Source organism: Stegostoma tigrinum, chromosome 4 (assembly GCF_030684315.1).
Source record: "Stegostoma tigrinum isolate sSteTig4 chromosome 4, sSteTig4.hap1, whole genome shotgun sequence".
Classification (NCBI taxonomy): Eukaryota; Metazoa; Chordata; class Chondrichthyes; order Orectolobiformes; family Stegostomatidae; genus Stegostoma; species Stegostoma tigrinum.
Window position 1 is genome coordinate 26473428 of NC_081357.1, and position 18809 is coordinate 26492236.

An 18809-nucleotide genomic window follows, 5' to 3' on the forward strand; every position below is an offset into this window, starting at 1 on the left:
GGATCATTCAATCCAAAATATAGGTGAAAAATAGTGGGTGTTTCTAGTAGCAGTATGATAACTGACCAGGGAATTAAATTGGACACAAAATGGATAGAAATCTGGTGATGTTGCAGCAAGCAATCTCTAGACATTTCTCCAATTTTACACACCTACTTTTACAAATACCCTTCCTTAATTGCCATTTTATTTTTGGTTAAAGAAATAAAGTACTGAACTGGTTGAAAACTTGAAACAAAAACTGGAAATAAAGTAACTTTTTTTAAGAGAAGGTAAGTTAACACATTAGCTGCTGGGCCCTTCATAAATTTGAAAATTAATTAGGCATATAGCTATGACCTGAAAAGACTGGAATGGGGGAAAGCATACGCAGAGAAATCACTAGGAGAATTGCATAACAGACGATCTTGGTCAGATAACGGAGAAAACCATTACAGCATAAAGTCTGATTATCATTCAAGTACAAAATTTATACTTTATATGTGTATTATATAAAATATATAATTAATTTCTTTGTTGTTTTCAATACCTTAATCAGATCTCCCTAAAATCTATGCTTTTGCTTTGCATTAAACACCCAACTGTCAGTCTTATGCAGCCCAGTTTTAACCCTGATTCTTTCTCAGGGCTTCTATATCTTTCACCAAATGAATTTAAAAGTGAACCCTATTCTAGTTCAAGTTAGATAATCTATTTTGTTTCATTTTGGATCAAACAACATATTTCCAACTTTGGAGTTAACCCTTTGCTTCCAGAAACTATTGTTTATAGCAACCCAGCTGTCTAGGTATTTAATAAACTTTGGTAGAGGCCTGCATTGAGCATGCATTCCCAGTATGGACTGTGACCATGTACATATGCTATATTTAATAACACATAATGTCATCTGCCAGGCACTGATCCATCACCTTGAGGTCTAATTTGTCATGTTTTTTTCTGTTCAGTGTTTTGCTACCAGCACAAATATTGTCACCTATAAATATACAGACTGTCTTACAAGAAGAGATGGTGAAGAGATGGTTCAGATTAAAGAGCTAGTGGCATAGTGCTAATGTCATTGGGTCAATAAATCCAGGCACTCAGGGTAATGCTCTGGCAATTGATAGAATTTAATTTCAATTAATAAAGTCTGGAATTGAAAAAGAACAGAAGAAATAGGAGCAGGAGTAGGCCATCTGGCCCCTCGAGTTGGCTCAGCCAATTAATAAGATCATGGCTGATCTTTCTCATGGACTCCATTCCACCTACACACCCGCTCACCACAACCCTTAATTCTTCTTCTGTACAAAAATATAACTATATTGCCTTAAAAAAATATTCAATGAGGCAGCCTCAGCTGCTTCATTGAGCAGGGAATTCCACAGATTTGCAACCCTTTGGAAGAAGAAGTTTCTCTTCAGCGCAATCCTAAATCTGCTCCTCTAGTTCCAGTTTTACCTGCCAATGGAAACAACCTCCCTGCTTCTATCTTGTCTATTCCCTTCATAATTTTATGTTTCCAGAAGATCCCCCTCATTCTTCTAAACTCTAATGAGTATAGTTTCAGTCTGCCTAGCCAACCTAGTGAACCTCCTCTGGAGTCCCTCCAGTTCTAGTACATCCTTTCTCAAGGAAGGAGACCAAAATTGTACACAGTGCTCCAGGTGTGGCCCCACCAATATCCTATTCAGCTGCAGCATAACCTCCTTGTGTTTTTAAACTCCATCCCTCTAACAATGAGGGACAATATTCCATTTGCCTTCTTAATTACCTGCTGCACCTGCAAACCAACCTTTTGTGATTCATACACAAGAACACCCAGGTCCCTCTGCACAGCAGCATGCTGCAATTTTTCACCATGTAAATAATAGTCCATTTTGCTGTTATTCCTACCAAAATGGATGACCTCACATTTACCAACATTGTACTCCATCTACCAGATCCTTGCCCACTCAGTTAACCTATCTGTAGACTTTCAGTGTCCTCTGCACATGTTGTTTTACCACTCATTTTAGTGTCATCTGCAAACTTTGCCGCACTGCACTTGGTCCCCAACTCCAAATCATCTATGTAATTTATAAACAGTTGTGGTTCCAAAACTGCTCCTAAGGCACACCACTAGCCACTGATCTCCAACCAGAAAACACACATTTATCCCCACTCTTTGCTTTCTGTTAGTTAACCAATTCTTTGTCCATGCTAATACATTACCCGTAATGCCGTGCACATTTATCTTATGCAGCAGTGTTTGGTATGGCACCTTTTCGAATGCTTTCTGCGCATCCAGATACACCACATCCACTGGTTTCCTGTTGTCCACCATGCTTGTAATGTCCTCAAAGAATTCCATTAAATTAGTTAAACATGACCTGTCTTTAATGAATCCATGCTGTATATGCCAGATGTGACAACTTCCATCCAGATATCTCGCTATTTCTTTCTCAATGATAGATTCAAGTATTTTCCCCACTGCAGAAGTTAAGCTAACAGGCATACAGGTACCCACGTTTCATCTGCCTCCTTTTGTAAACAGTGGTGATACATTTGCTGTTTTCCAATCAGGAGAACCATCTCCAATGTCCAGTGAATTTTGGTAAATAACTATGAGCACATTTTGCTATTTCTCCTGCCATCCTTTTTAATACCTTGGGATGCATTCCTTTAAGGCCAGGAGATTTGTCTACTTTTTTGCTCATTAATGTGCCCAGTACTAACTCTTTAGTGATGATGATCGTTTCTAGCTCTTTACCTACCATAGCCTCCTTGTCATTCATTCTTGGCATGTTATTTGCATCTTCCACTGTGAAAACCGTCACAAAATACTTGTTCAACTCCCCAATCATTTCCTTATTTCCCATTATTAAATTCCTCTTATCCTCCAAAAGATCAACATTTACCTTAGCCATTCTTTTTCATTTTATACATTTGTAGAAAATTTTGCTGTCTGTTTTTATATTCTGATCTAATTTACGCTCACAATCTATCTTGCCTTTCTTTCTAGCTTTCTTTGTGGCTTTCTGTTGACATTTAAAGATTTCCTAATCCACTAGTTTCCTACTAATGTTGCAACTTTATGTGCATTAGCTTTCAATTTGATACCCTCCTTTATTTCTTAGTTATCCATGGCTAATTATCCACTTTCCTACCTTTTCACTTGTTGTTCACTTTTGCTGGTAACTGTGAAAAGTCGCTTTGAAAGTCCCCCTCTGTTCCTCAATTGTCCCGCCATATAGTCTTTGCTCCCAGTCTACTTTAGTCAACTCCTTTGTTTAAGCACAAGACACTGGTATTGGATTTTATCTTCTCACTTTCCATCTGTGTTTTAAATTCAACCATATCAAGATTGCTCCTTCCGAGAGGATGCCTAACTGTGAGTTAATTAATTATTTCTGTCTCATTACACAGGTCCAGATCTAGAATGCCAGTTTTTGTAATGGTGAAAATTAAACTGTTCGGGGCAATTTGGGAATAACATGAATTAACCTGAATATCTGTATGAAGTTCATTTTTATTTATTCTTATTCAAGGAAGTAGGTTAAATGATTGCATACACATGATCAGGTGCTGATGCAGCAGACAGAGTTTCTGTGAAATTACAACATGACTGGACCACCATTAACCCTAAGGCCTTATTTGGAAATAGAATGTGAGGATGACCCCGTACCACACCAAGTAAGACAAAGAAATGAAGTTCAGTCAAGGATGGAGATGAAGCACAGGCTTCAGAGAGAAGATAGAGAGTGGTGAGGCCAGAAGTAAAAGGAGCCTTGCCACTTCGGAATATGCAAAAATCAAGATGTTTATTTAAAACAGACCATTTTGGAATTAGAATAATGTTGTATTTATGTGATTTATAATGTATAAATATCTGTTGAATCCTTGTTGTGTTAAAGTACTACATCAGAATCCTTTCTGGGGTACAGTCCTCTGTTCTGAGGAAGGGTCACCAGACCTGAAACGTTAACTCTGTTTTTTCCTTCACAGATGCTGCCAGACCTGCAGAGCTTTTCCAGCAACTTTGTTGTTGTGTAGACTCCCCTAGCGATAGCTCAATAAACAATCATAGACCTTGAGGCCCCTGAGATTACTTTGTAAAACAATCTGAGCATGACAAAACTATAAACTCATCTAGTTTACAATGTTGTTAAGAAAAGCAATCCCAGTGTAACAATGTATGATTCCACACCTCAACAATGTGATTGGCTCCCAATTACCCTCTGAAATGGTCTGGCAAGCCACTTTCAAATGCAATTTGGAATTAGCATAAATGTAATTCCCACATCACATCAAAGAATAAACAAATAGCATCTAATTCCAGATCATTAGTATAGTTAGTAAAAAATTATAGCCTAAACATCAATCATTTCAGGAGTTCACATGTAACTAATCTCCATAGAAAATTCTTTCTTGTAATAACAATTTTCCGAGAATGAAAGCAGTTTTTTCGCCATGTCTAGATCTGCCCTGCAATCACTTAATACTATATATGGAGTTACCGAGCAGAAAACTTACAAACACACAGTAATGTCAACTGGACAACCTTCATCCAGCAACCTAGTAACTTTCTCAAAAACTTTTCATCAGGTTACTGGGATATTGCATTTTAGGAACAATGTTGGGTCACTAATAACTCCACTTTCCAGGTCATCTTATAGAATATCTAGTGATCTCAGAAACTTATTTGTAATTGAAGTCAAGTCTAACTTGCCTTTTGATTGGTATCAGTGTATTAGCATTTTCTGTTCATGAGGACAATGCCCTAACTGTAGTGAGATAGTCCTCGGTCAGAAAAACATATGAAAACACAGTCAAAATGGCAAACTGGCTGTATGCCAACGGCTCACTTAGCTCAGCTCCCATCTGCTTGAGTATTGTTGAGGGATTGCCCACAGGTCCAGCAACCCTATCTTATCCTGTCAGGATAATAATGCTGGCAGCTACTTCTGTATTTGTAATGTGTCAATAATGCATTAAGGACAACTGAATATCATATAGTGGAATGAAGACTGATGGTGTGGTTTTAATTGGCTAATTTGCATTGTCCTGGCAGTGGACATTCATTTTTTTCCCCCTGAGAACTTGGTCTCCTAATATAAGTAAAATATTGCTTGCACTTCCATCCATGACCTGTTTTCTCACTTTCTCTGTTAGCAGCTTTTGTTGCCTTGAGCAAAGCTTGTTACCTAGCTTGTTCTCTTCAGGATTATCTGCATTTAATCCTGGGTTATTGTACATAATCAGTCTGCCTTTTCCTAATTCTGGGCACAATCATGGGTTAAGAATTTTGATAAGCAAATGATTAATTTGCAAAAGTTGGCCATTTTCTAATCCAAGACATCATAAAATCAGTTTAAAAAGGAAATTTAAATTATGCATAGGATTGTTAGGAAAGTACTAGATATGCCCTGATGCCAGACAATTTGGAAAAGGAATATACATAACTATATGAAAAAGAATTTAATTATAGAAAAGGTAGCTTTTCAGGGAGCTACTGAGCTGTGATGGGATGAATGATCTCCTGTACTGTCATGGTCTGTGATACTATATTTCTTTACTGATGGCTTGCAATGTCAGTTTTATACACTGCACACGGAATCTCTTGTCATGGGGGCATAAATACAGAACAATACATTTCCTGTTCATATGCTTTACAGGTGAGAGGCAATCTGACACCCACATTAAATCAAAGAGTCACAGAGTCTTTGAATAAACTCAAAATTAAGACTATTTGTAATGTACAAAAATATATTTACAGCTTTCTAAAATTATTAAGAGATCAGATCATTGCTATATCTTACACTGTACATTAATATACAGAAAAACATATACAAATGCCAAACATCAGACTCTACAAACCAGTTTCTTAATGTGAAAGGTGCCAAATATCCATGAAGTTGTATAAATTTTTAAATGTATATCATATACTTTCAAGAGATTCACGATTTTGATTTCCATAAAGTAAATTAATTATAAAGCCAAATCTAAAACAAGCATTTCTATTGCAATGTGACACTCAGTGGTTATATATTACGGTTTAAAAATTCAATATTCAGTATTTTAGATCAAGCAAATCTAAAAACAAGTTGCGTTTTGTTTTCCTTGGCAATAGAATATTAGAATAAACCTTTTGAAGAGGAGCAATTCTGTAGTGACGAAGATGGTAAAGCTTCTACGTGCCTGTGGTGACACTGTATCCTACGTAGTAACTGTTGAGCCACAGGTACAAACTCAGATTCCCAGCACGTTTTATGATGTTCTATCAGTCCTTCATCTGAACCACTGGTGGCAACATCCAATGCAATTTCTTCATCTAAGAAATAAAAGAGAAAATGCCAATTTTCAAGTAAAAATCAAAATTGATATTTTGTCTCATTAATGGATTAAATTTAAACCACCAGCTAGTTATTTATCAGTAGTGATGCAGCAACTTACTACTGTACAAGTCACTGAAGTACAAAGACCCAGTGTTAAATGGTTTCAGAGATAATAGGAACTGCAGATGCTGGCAAATCTGAGATTAACAAGGTGTAGAGCTAGATGATCACAGCGGGCCAAGCAGCATCAGAGGAGCAGAAAGGCTGACATTTTCCCAAAATTTTCCCTCCTCTGATGCTGCTTGGCCTGCTGAGTTCATCCAGCTCTATACCTTGTTAATCTCAGTGTTGAATCACAGCTTTGCCTGATATTCACACATGGGGTCCTCAGGCACTCCAGCATAAGGTGAGGGTGATGTAGGATGTTTTGCTTTGCAGTTCCACATCAACAACAATGATAATCAGGGAGATATGGTGAATTATTCACAAAATCTTAAACTTCCAAAAATGTAAGTTACAGGGTACAAAGCGGAGAAAAAGTTTTTAAAATGATAGTGGTTAAGAGTTTAATGCAAATGTATAAGGTAGCTATTTTACATTGGGAATCTTTTTTATTTACTGTGCATAAACTGGGGTAAATACCCTTGAAGTTTTATGTGAGCTGCAATATGTATAATGAGAATATAATTATAATTAAATTTGCATGTTTTAACCTATTAGTTATGTACTTCAGATTTTTTTTCAGTTTGCCTTATTGAGGTTACACATCATAAAATATGTGTAATCCTAGCCGTTTGTTGTCATACTGACAGAAATCCTTTCAAAGTCAATATGGATACCTACTCCAAAAATACAAGTATGCTGGCTTGAAGTCTCAAAGTTACACGGTCAGCAGGAAGATCAGTAACTCTGCTTCAGTTATGAAAAGTTGTATAAATCAGCACTTATTAAAACAGTCAAGAAAACAGCAAAACTAAACAGAATAAAAATAATACTTACCAGCCAATAATATTTACTTTTGTAATAATATTTACTTATGTAAATTTATTGGTCTCTTGCAAGTAGATTCATAGAGCTGTACAGCATGGAAAAAAGACCCTTTGGTCCAACTCGTCCATGCTAATCAAATATCCTAAATTAATGTAGTCCCATTTGCCAACATTTAGCCCATATCCCTCTAATGCCCTCCTATTCATATACACATCCAGATGTCTTTTGAATGTCGTAATTGTACCAGCCTCCTCCACTTCTTCTGGCAGCTCATTCCGTATATGCACCACTGTCTGCTTGATAAAGTTTCCCCTTAGGTCCCTTTTAAATCTTTCTCTTCTCACCTTAAACCTATGCCCTCTCTTTTTCACTCCTATACCCTGGGGAGAAGACCTTGTCTATTCACCCAATCCATGTCTCTCATGATTTTATAAACCTCCATAAGGTCACCCCTCAGCCTCCGATGCTCTAGGAAAAATAGCTCCAGCCTATTCAGTCTCTCCTGTACAGCCATAACATGACTTCCCAACTCCTATATTCAAGGTGCTGACCAATAAAAGCAAGCATACCAAGCACTGCCTTGTTCACTACCCTACTGACCTGCAACTCTACTTTTAAGCAATTATGAATCTGCACTCCAAGGTCTCTTTGTTAAGCAACACTACCCAGGACCTTACCAATAAGTATATAAGTCCTGTCCTGATTTGCCTTTCCAAAATGCAGCACCTCACAGTTATCTAAATTAATCTCCATCTGCTAGTCCTCGGCCGACCAGTCCATCTGATCACGGTCCCTGTTGTACTCACTTCTTCATTGTCCACTACACCACCAATTTTGATGTTGTTATCTGCAAACTTACTAACCATACCTCCTATTTTCACATCCAAATCATTTATATAAATGACAAAAAGCAGTGGACCCAGCACTGATCCTTGTGGTACACTGCTGGTTACAGCCTTCAGTCTGAAAAACAACCCTTCACCACCACCCTCAATCTTCTACCTCCTAGTCAGTTCTGTGTCCATGTGGCTGTTCTCCTTGTATTCCATGTGATCTAACTTTGCTAACCAGTCTACCATGTGGAGCCTAGTTGAACGCCTTACTGAAGTCCATATAGATCACGTACACTGCTCTGCCTTTGTCAGTCCTCTTTGTTACTTCTTCAAAAACCTCTCGTAATTTAGAACTTTAACTTTTAGATCTGGTCTATCCTTTTCCATCATTATTTTAAAACGAATAAAATAATGATCACTGGTCCCAAAGTGCTCCCCCACTGACACCTCAGTCACCTGCCCTGCCTTACTTCCCAACAGTAAGGTCAGGTTTTGCCCCTTCTCTGGTAGGTATATCCACATACTGAATCAGAACATTTTCTTCTGCACACTTAACAAATTCCTCTCCATCCAAGCCCTTAACACTCCGGCAGTCCCAATCTATGTTTGACAAGTTAAAATCCGCTAACATTACCACCTTATTATTCTTACAGATAAGTGAGATCTCCTTAAAATTTTGCTTCTGAATTTCCTCCTGACAATTGAGGGTCTATAGTACAATCCCAATAAGGTGATCATCCCTTTCCTATTTCTCAGTTCCACCCAAATAACTTCCTTGGAATTATTTCCAGGAATATTCTCCCTAAGTACTGCAGTAATATCATCCCTAATCAAAACGCCACTCCCCTTCCTCTCTCGCCCCCACTTTCTGTCCTTTCAATAGCATCTATATCCTGGACCATTAAGCTGCCAGTTCTGTCCATTAAATAGACAGAATCTACAGCACATAAATCGACCATTCAGTCCAACTGCTGAATGCCATGTTTATTCACGAAACAGATCACCCGCTCTAATTATACCTTCCCACCCTGTCCATGAATCTCCCATGTATGAAGGAAGCATCAGCCTAACCACTTGAAGCCATATGGTTCAATCATACCATTTTCTCAACACTATATAAAAAGTCCTCTTAAATTGTATGCTCGATCTGTTGGTGATTAATTTATGTTTATTACCATTTTCTTTAGACTCATCCATGGTTTTCAACAACAACAATACTTTAATGTAGAACTGAAAACAGTAACCTAATACACAATATTACATATTTCTAAATCCTGGAATTAACATTACGTGGGTAATATAATGTGATTGGACTCGCTACAGTTAACATCAATTAGCAAATGCAATCCAGGTTGATGTCACAGACTTCTCAATAACTCCCATTAAACATTAATGACACAATAAGTCATCAAACTTCATTAAACTTCACAAAGGATTATAACTCAACGAGGGCTGAAGGGCTCTACTGCGCAGTAGTGTTCTAATGTTCAACTTCTGTGGACCTGGCCTTGAAACGCCCTCCTAATGCCCGGTCTATTATGGATTGCTTCAACAACTGTGCATTTTCTTTCACGCTCCCACTGAACATAAAACTGCACTTCAGTTCTTTTGCACCAGCACAACTTTAGCTTTTTGCCGACAGCCAGTTTGGCCATGGCAAAATTTGCCTCTGTTTCCCCTTCAAGTTGGAATCTTGCTAAGTTGCATCAAGCAAATCCTGCTTGTGGCTTTTCAACACCTACTTTTTTAGTTGCATGGAAATATTAGTAATCAGATATTTTTATGAAACCCTCATGATTCCATCCAACTCAGTGTCAGTGACTTTTCCACTTAGATCCTCAGGATTTCTTTTTTGTAGTTCTGTCTCAAAATTTTAGCTGTTTATTTATTTCTAGAGCATCTTCTTGAGTTTGTCTGATAGCACAGAGCCATTCAATCACTCTTGATGCCTTCTCTGTGAGATAGATAAGAATTTTCACTCCTAACGGGGAGTCTTTCCTTGTCTCTCTCTCCAACTAATAACAGCCATAGAATTATTTTTTCAGTGACACCCAAACTGTCTTGAGTAACCTATCAAAAACCTTGCAATAATTCATGCCCCTATTGCAGGGCAGAATGGAATGTTGCCACCTAGCACCTCTAAAACTCCTTGTTCTCTAAATGTTACATTCTTAATGTTGAAAATGGACTTCATCACACCCCATATGGTAACATTTGTTTAGTAATACTTCTGTAAGACTCTTTAGGAACATCTTACTTTACTTTAAGTAAAGAGTTGCAGTGTGTCTTTGTAACAGGTTATATCAGAAGATGAGTATATGCCAGAAATTCCCCAGGATGAGTTACTTCATTGATCAGCTGACAATGAACAGGCTGCTGGAACATAGAGTGCAGAGTGCGATCTGTAGGAATAAGTTAATTCTACTCATTGTTCATTCACTGTTCATTGTTTTTCAAAAGAAAGTAGTGGAATACAGAACTCAGGTATTCTAAACAATTCCAAAATCGGTGGATACAGCAGTCAGGCTTGTTAAACATCAATTTGACTGGATATTTATAAGATATTACAGAAGCCACCATAGGCAGTGTTTTTATGTTCTTACTTAAGTATGCAGGAAGAAGTTCCAGAAGTTCACTAGTTTCATTTTCTCCAAAGCACAACACTGCACTGGTTATTTTTTCACTATAGTTCCAAAGGGTTTTGCAGACCAGGCTGGCCAATTGCCAGTCTGTAGGCCCAAAGTCTCTCAAACAGTCAATTAACCTAGAATGTCAACAGAATACAACACATTCAATCAAAAATATCTTTTGAATCTATAGTTATTTTAGTCATAACATTTGCAAACAAATTTTGGTTCAAAGTCTGTGGCCCTTTCAGTACATCCCAATCATAGCCCTGTCAGGAGTATACTAAGGGTTTGAAATTATTTTCCTAACCCAGGTTAATGTTGCAATTTCCACAATACCTCATTAGGGGTACAACATCTTTCACATTCTTAAAATGTTACTGATCAGAAGAGAAGTAAGCCTATGGACTGCCACATCTGAGGAATCTTGTGTTTCTAGTACATCATGCCCTGCCAAGAGTATGCTTGGGCCCACATACACAAGCTGGGCTCCCAAAGTTTTTTTTTCAATGAATTAAATGCTTATGAAGTGGGGTGCAGAAAATGGTGTAAAAATCTAAAAATCTAGAGGGTGTGGAGAGGCAAAATGTTTTTATCAACCCAATTTGTCATTCCTCACTTTTTTTATAAGTGCAACCTTTACTTAACGTTCATGCCTCTCTATTGGATGAGCACTCTTTATTTTCCTGTCAATGAAAGGAAAGTTAAGGGTAATCCCCTAACCCTTAAAATTCTAGTGGGATCAGATCAGATGGCCTAGCATCTTCATAAAAACAAAACATATTTTCTTTACAAAATGATCGGGGACATGAGATTCCACAGGGGTATTTCAGTTTCTTGCTGTAGCCATGGCAAGAGGCCAACACAATCTTTTAGGAAACAGCTGTCTTTAATGTTTGTACTTCCCTGGGCACTCCGTCACCCTCCCACCACAGGATATGGAGAACTCCCACAGAAATTCAAGGTCCAATTCCTTAAAATGAAACTATCAGTTAAATGGGACTGAATTTCCCGATCATTTTATGGTTAAGCTGTTTCTTAGGAGTTTTCGCAGAACTCCCCTGGTTCTTGACAGCGAAGCTTTTTTTTATGAAGATTCAACACCAATGCTTCAATTTAGCTTACTGTAAGACACAGTTAAGTAATTAACTTGCATTCACACTCCAATTCACCTAAATCAACCAACAATTGAGTAAAAATATTGCAGCAACGAGCCAGGTGATAATACCTGCTGAAAAGGAGTATTTACTGTGATATTGGTTAACATGAAATGTAGAGTTTTATACTTACTTTTTTATTCCTCCATCCTGCTTCAGTATGGGTCGTTTGTTTTTATCAACTGTCAAGTTTATAAGCACTCCACAAGCAGCAAAACAGACGTCCTGGTGCTTGGCATCCAACAATGTGATCATAAATTTATCCACTGATTTACAGGAGAAAAAAAATAATATTAGGAAAAAACATTTCCTCTTTTTGTGGCAGCTAAATGTTAGTTAAGAAAACCCCTCAGAAGCAACAAGTAAAGAAGAAATTTACAGTTATGACAGAATTCAAAACCAGGTCCCCAGAGCAAACCTGGGTCTCTGGATCACTAGTCCAAAGACTATACCACTAAGCTATCACCTCCCCTTTATGAAAAGTTTACATACAAATGAATTTGGAGCAAGGGAAGGCCATTCAGCCTCTCAAACCTTCCCCACTATTCAATAAGATCAAGACTGATTGGATAATTCAACATCTCCATTTACCCCAGCAACTTTACTTATCAAAAGAATCCATCCACTTCTGCCTCAAACAAAATTCAGAAATTCTGTTTCCAACAGCTGTTGAGTAAGTGTTCCAAAGACATTTTATTTAACATTCATTCACAGGACAAGGACATTGCTGGTTGGGGCAGCATTTATTGCTCATTCCTAATTGCACCAAAGGCAATAGTCAACCACATTGTTATTGGTCTGAAGTCACATGCAGGCCAGACTGGATAAAATAGCAGATTGTCTTTCTTAAAGGGCTTCAGTTAACCAGATGGATTTTCCTGAAGATTAAGCATAGAACAGTACAGCACAAGAGCAGGCCATTCAGCCCATCATGTCTGTGTCAACCATGATGCCATTCTAAACTAATCCCATCTCCCAGCACATGGTCTGTTTCCCTCTATTCCCTGCCTATTTATGTGTCTATCTAAATGCCTCCTAAATGTTGGCATTGCATCTGCTTCTACTACTTCCCCTGGCAGTGAATTCCAGACATTTACCAATCTCTGTTAAAAAGAAAGCTTGCCTTGCACATCTGCTTTAAACTTTCTCCCTCTCATTTTAAATCTATGCCCCTAGTATTTGACATTTCTATCCTGGGAAAAAGACTCTGACTATCTGCCCTGTCTATGCCTCTCATAATTTTATATATTTTTATCAGGTCACCCGTTAGCCTCTGACTTTCGAGTGAAAACTACTGAAGTTGTCCAACCTGTCTTTATGGTAATATACTCCAATCCAGGCAATGTCCTGGCAAACTTCTTTTACACCCATTTCTCTGCCCAACTTTCTAACTGATCTATATCCTGCTATATCCTTTGACAACTTTCCTTACTATTCAGAATTCCAGCAATTTTCAGTCTAACAGAACCTTCTTAGAATGTTGGAATTTTGTAAACAAAAACTAACCAATGCACCAAAATATCACCGTAGCCATTTCTTTTAAGACTGTAAAATGAAGGCCATTATGACCATGGCACTTATTAGCCTGCAGCTTCAACATTTTGTTCGGTTTCACTTCTCTGGTGATTTGTAATTTTCTTGGCTTCCTCACTTCCTTCAAGTTCCTGATTTACATCTTCTTCTGGGATGTTACTTGTAGGTTTTATAGTGCAGACCAACAAAAAACGAGACGTTCAATTCATCTGCCATCTCCTTATTTTCTGTAATTAATTCCCCATGCTAACTTTCTTTAGGCCCAACGCTTGCTTTGTTAACTTTATTAAAAATATGTTATCAAATTCTACAATCTGTTTACATATTTCTAGATAGATGTTTCTTGTATTATAATCTTTACCTCCTTGTTAACCTTTAAAATTTCATTATGGCCTCAGCATACCCATATTCAATGAATCACTATTACGTAGAATAGTAGAACCATGGTATATTACAGCAGAGAATGTGATAATTCGGACCTTTAGTTTGCTAAATATTTTGAAGAACAATCTAGTTTATTTGATCTCAATATCTTGTTCCCCAAATTCCTGTAATATTTTTCTACAAATTTATTTTTAGTACATTCATGATACTGACAAGATCAAAACTTAACGCCCATCCTTAACTGCCCTTTAGATAGTGGCATTGGGCCACCTTCTTTTTGAACCAATGCAACTATGTTCAGGAGGGAATACCAGGATTTTGATCCAGTATTTACTTATTTCTCTTATGAAAGTCACAGTTGAATCTGTTTTCACCAATCTATCAGACAATTCATCCCAAATCCTAACCAACTGTTGACTGTTGAGCAAGAATGTTTTGCCTTATTTGCCTCTGGTTCTTTGCCAATCATTTTAAATCTGCACCCTCTGGTTACTGATCTTTCAGCCAGTGAAACAACTTTCTTTATTCACTCTATCTAAACCTATCATATTTTTAAACATCTCCAATTAATCTCTTCTTAATGTACTTTAAGGAGAACAACCCAGGTTTCTGTCTGTTCACATAACTGTAATCTCATTCCTTCACACGAATGATCCCTGGAATGGTAGGTTTAACGTATGATGAATGGCTAAGGATCCTGGGGTTGTACTCATTAGAGTTTAGAAGGTTGAGGGGAGATCTAATAGAAACTTACAAGATAATGTATGGTTTAGAAGGAGTGGACGCTAGGAAGTTGTTTCCGTTAGGCGGGGAGACTAGGACCCGTGGGCACAGCCTTAAAATTAGAGGGGGTAAATTTAAAACTGAAATGAGACGACATTTCTTCATCCAGAGATTGGTGGGCTTGTGGAATTCATTGCCACGGAGTGCAGTGGAGGCCGGAACGTTGGATGCCTTCAAGGCAGAGATCGACAAATTCTTGATCTCGGAAGGAATCAAGGGCTACGGGGAGAGTGCAAGAAAGTGGAGTTGAAAAGCCCATCAGCCATGATTTAAATGGTGAAGTGGACTTGATGGGCTGAATGGCCTTACTTCCACTCTTATGTCTTATGGTCTTATGGTCTTAGAACCATTCTAATAAATCTCTTCTGTGTTCAATATCTTCGTGTCCATCTTAAAAAGTATTTCCCTGAATTGGATATTATTGCAGCTCGGGCTGAATGAGCGTTTCTAACGTATTGGCATTACGACTCTATGCCTTTACTTATTCTGGTAGAAGGGTAAAAAACCAGCTAACACAGAATTAAGGCAATTAGTAAAAGAACCAAAGGCAAATATGGAAAATCGATTTTAAGCAGCAAATGGTTAGGATCTTGACTGGACAGCCAGGGAGCTACAGATAGATTCCATTGTGTTTTTCAGAAGGAAAGTGTATGAGAAAACAAAAGGTGTTGCTACTAAAAATTGGGAAGACAGCGGGATTAACTATATTGTTTTTGCAGATTAGATAGGCCGTTCTATGATTTAACAGTTCCAAAAAAAAAGTCAGGATTTAGTTTAGGCAGGGAGGAAAGTGGAATTGAAATCACAAGTAGATCAGTCATCAACTTATTCAATGATTTCATCTGTCACTTGACTGCCCATTCCACCAGCCTATGTCATCTTAAAGTCAATTCTTATGCTCCTCACTGTTTATTATACTTCCACATTTTATGCCAATTTCAAATTCTGAAATTGTGCCCGACTCTCCCAAGTCAAAGCCATCAATGGAAGTCAAAAAAACCACAGTGGCCCTGGCACTGACCTTTGTGCCATTAATCACAAGAAGTTTAAATTCATTAGGAAATTTTGTTTCCATGCTACTGTTGTTCATTTTGTCCCATGGACTGATTTGCCACACTTATTTGGTAATTTATCAAATGCCTATTGAAAAGTCATACACTCAGCAACTGCACTGCCCTCATCAACCCTCTTTGTTAGCCAAGTCAAAATTCAAATGAAGTTGGTCAAACACAAAATACCCTCAACAAATCTAGGCTACACTTTGTTAGTCTGTATCTATCCAAGCATGTGTTACTTTTCTCCCAGATTATTGGCCAAGATTTTAAATGAGTGACTATTGTTATACAGGAGTCTGACTATCGAGTTGAAAAAAATCTGATAAGTGAAATATCAGCAGTTTTTATTTGCAGATGAGTTTTATTTTCTCTGTGAGCTTTTCACTCACAGGCAGATTAAGTGATGGCTGGAGTGCTGATAGGGAGAGAATCCTCCAGCACAAGGCCACAGCCAAGGAAATCATGTAGCTCTCTTTGGAAGCATGGGGAAGTTATCGAGATTGTAGAGGGAAGAAGCAGTCACAAGGGTTTACAAGAACAAATTGTAGTCAGTGTGGACAGAGAGAGACAGAGTGAGAGAGAGAGAGTGAGAGAGTCAGTGAGAGAGTGAGAGAGAGAGAGAGAGAGTGTGTGTGTGTGTGTACACACATGTGTGTTAGAGGTTTAACTGTGTACCTTGTTGGACCGAGAGGAACTAGTCATGCTCCCCTTTGTCCTCAAGCAGTGTTAAACAGGGATTTTGCTTTTCTGTCATGCTTTTAACTATCAGGTTTTCCAGCACTTGAGAAATACAACTGACGCATTAAAAAACAGAACAAAAGGAAGAAGTACAACCCCACTGCAAAATTATCATCCCACCTCCCACAGGTAGTTTCAAAATCTGTTCCTCATCCGTCCCAATTAAAATCAGAGGCAGAGATAATAGGAACTGCAGATGCTGGAGAATCTGAGATAACAAGGTGTAGAGCTGGATGAAAACAGCAGGCCCAGCAGCATCTTAGGAGCAGGAAAGGTCAGCTTTCCTGCTCCTAAGATGCTGTTTGGCCTGCTGTGTTCATCCAGCTCTACACCTTGCTATCTTAAAACCAGAGGCAGATGTGTTTAGGCAGCTGAGCTTCCTGTTTCAGGGGCTTTTAAAATTTTAACCTCTAACCTGACCTGAATGAACTTCTGAAAGTTATGATTAAGCTCACTACTTCTAAAAGCTTCCCCATCATTGACATTAAACTGTATGACCTGTAACTAGTTAAATTTCTCTTCATTCTTCCATAAGTTGTGAGCATCCCTGGCATTGCCAGTATTTGATGTCCATTTATGAATAAACTGAATGAATCAACAATAAAATTGAGGTCGTATGCCAATTTTTACACTGCACACTAACCACCTGATTCTTTCTAATGAGCCCCAGTATCATGCACTAAGTAACTCACCTCTTGAACCTCCAAAGCCTGTCCACTAACAACAAGGCCCAAGTTGGGAGTATGATGAAATACTCCTCACTTTACTGGAGAAGCACAGCTCCAACAACATTCAAGAAGATTGACATTATTCAAGTTAAAACAGCCCACTTGATTTGCACCACATCCTCAAACATACACTCCTTCCATTATTGACATTTAGTGGTAATAGTGTGTATACCTTCTAAAAGATGTATTACAGCAATTCACCACAGTTCCTTAGTGAGCAGCTTCCAAACCCATGAACACTTCCATTTTGATAGTAAAAAATAGATGTGAACACCATTGCCTGCAAGTTTCCTGCCAAGCCACTCACGATCCTGACTTAGAAAAATATCACAGTTGTTTCGGTGTTTCTGGGATAAAATCCTGGAACTGCTTCCCTAATAGCATCGTGGACCAAATGAACCAAACACTGTTTCAAGGAGGCAGCACACCACTATCTTCTCAAGGGAAATTAGAGATGGGCAATAAATGCTGGCTCAGCCAGCAATGTCCACATCCCATGAGTGAATGAAGAACAAATTTTTAAACAGTTGAAGCCAGGTGGTCTAACGGTTTTGTTCCTCTGTTTTGAGATGTTCTAAGGGTTGATACAACTGGATGGGCGATTTAAGAAGGCAGTTAAGGGTCAACCACATTTGCTGTGGGTTTGGAGTCATATGTTGGCCAGACCAGGTGACGACAGTAGTTTCTGTCCCTAAAGGACATTCGTGAACAGGATAGAATTTTTATTACAATCAACAATGGCTTTATGGTCATTATCAGATTCTTAATTCCAGATTTTTATCTCATTTAAATTTCACTGTTTGTCATGGTACAGTCCCCAGAACATTACCTGGGTCTGTAGATGACTAGTGACAATAACACTAGGGTATCTCCTCCCCCATGATGATTTTTTTTTATTGTAGGAGCTGAACATTGATAGGGTGAAAACTCTTTTTAAGGAAGATACCAGGATGACATGGAGGTATTTTGATTGTTGTATGTTTGGAGCTGATGACTCCTAGATTTGTGGGAAGACAGCGACAGAATAAAGGTAAACATCCACTCTCATGATTAGTCTCACAGGTTGAGAAGTCCTAGCCCTGGCAAACAAGGCACTGCTAATTGTGAGATGCTGTTGTACGTAGCAGATTATGAGAATCCACAAATATTGCTTTCCTGGAGGGAGACAAAAATGATGACAGTAACTCTGGTAACATTTACTGTCACGAATAAAGCAGGTCTTCTTGATAGGATTTCTTCTTTCAGGAGTTGCAATGCCAGAGATTACCAAAATGGAAGTCTGAGCTTCCTACAGCACAGGTGCTTTGTCATGTTGTGGAAACTAAGCATTGCCTGTAAACCCCATGCATGAGGTACTGCCCCTTGCCAGCTGGTGCTCTGTGCTTCTCACCCTTTGTTATGGAGCTGCTGATATTTAAGGGCAAAGTAAAAGCTGTCCCTGCCCTTCCATTCTTGCTGGTGGCATTACTACTTCTCCTCATTTTGGTTCAGAAGAAGGCCAGAGAACAAAGGATTTCATCTGGACAAGGAAACAGGTATGTGATCTTTATTTAAAACATTTCTTGCTTGTCACTTGTACAGCCTCTTAAATCCTACTGTCCTCATGCCTGATTTCTCTAGGAGCTCCACAAGACTTCAGGCACACATTTTTAACAGCCAGAAATCAAGATTAAGAAGCTGTTAGCACA

At 38.3% G+C, this 18809-nt stretch overlaps 1 protein-coding gene across 3 annotated transcripts in view; it reads right to left on the reverse strand.

Moving 5' to 3' along the window:
* Nucleotides 1-5543: 5543 nt before the first annotated feature.
* The window catches only part of armc2 (armadillo repeat containing 2), a 169463-nt gene continuing 156197 nt past the window's right edge, over nt 5544-18809 (reverse strand). For 2 of the 3 annotated variants that reach the window (XM_048530320.2, XM_048530322.1), the window contains 3 exons: nt 12034-12166; nt 10720-10880; nt 5544-6289 (listed from right to left, as the gene is read on the reverse strand). In XM_048530320.2, the coding sequence (XP_048386277.1) occupies nt 6093-6289; nt 10720-10880; nt 12034-12166 (491 nt within the window). In that variant the 3' untranslated portion in view covers nt 5544-6092. The remainder of the gene's footprint in view (nt 6290-10719; nt 10881-12033; nt 12167-18809) is intronic. The other variant, XM_059645236.1, reaches the window with a different exon arrangement.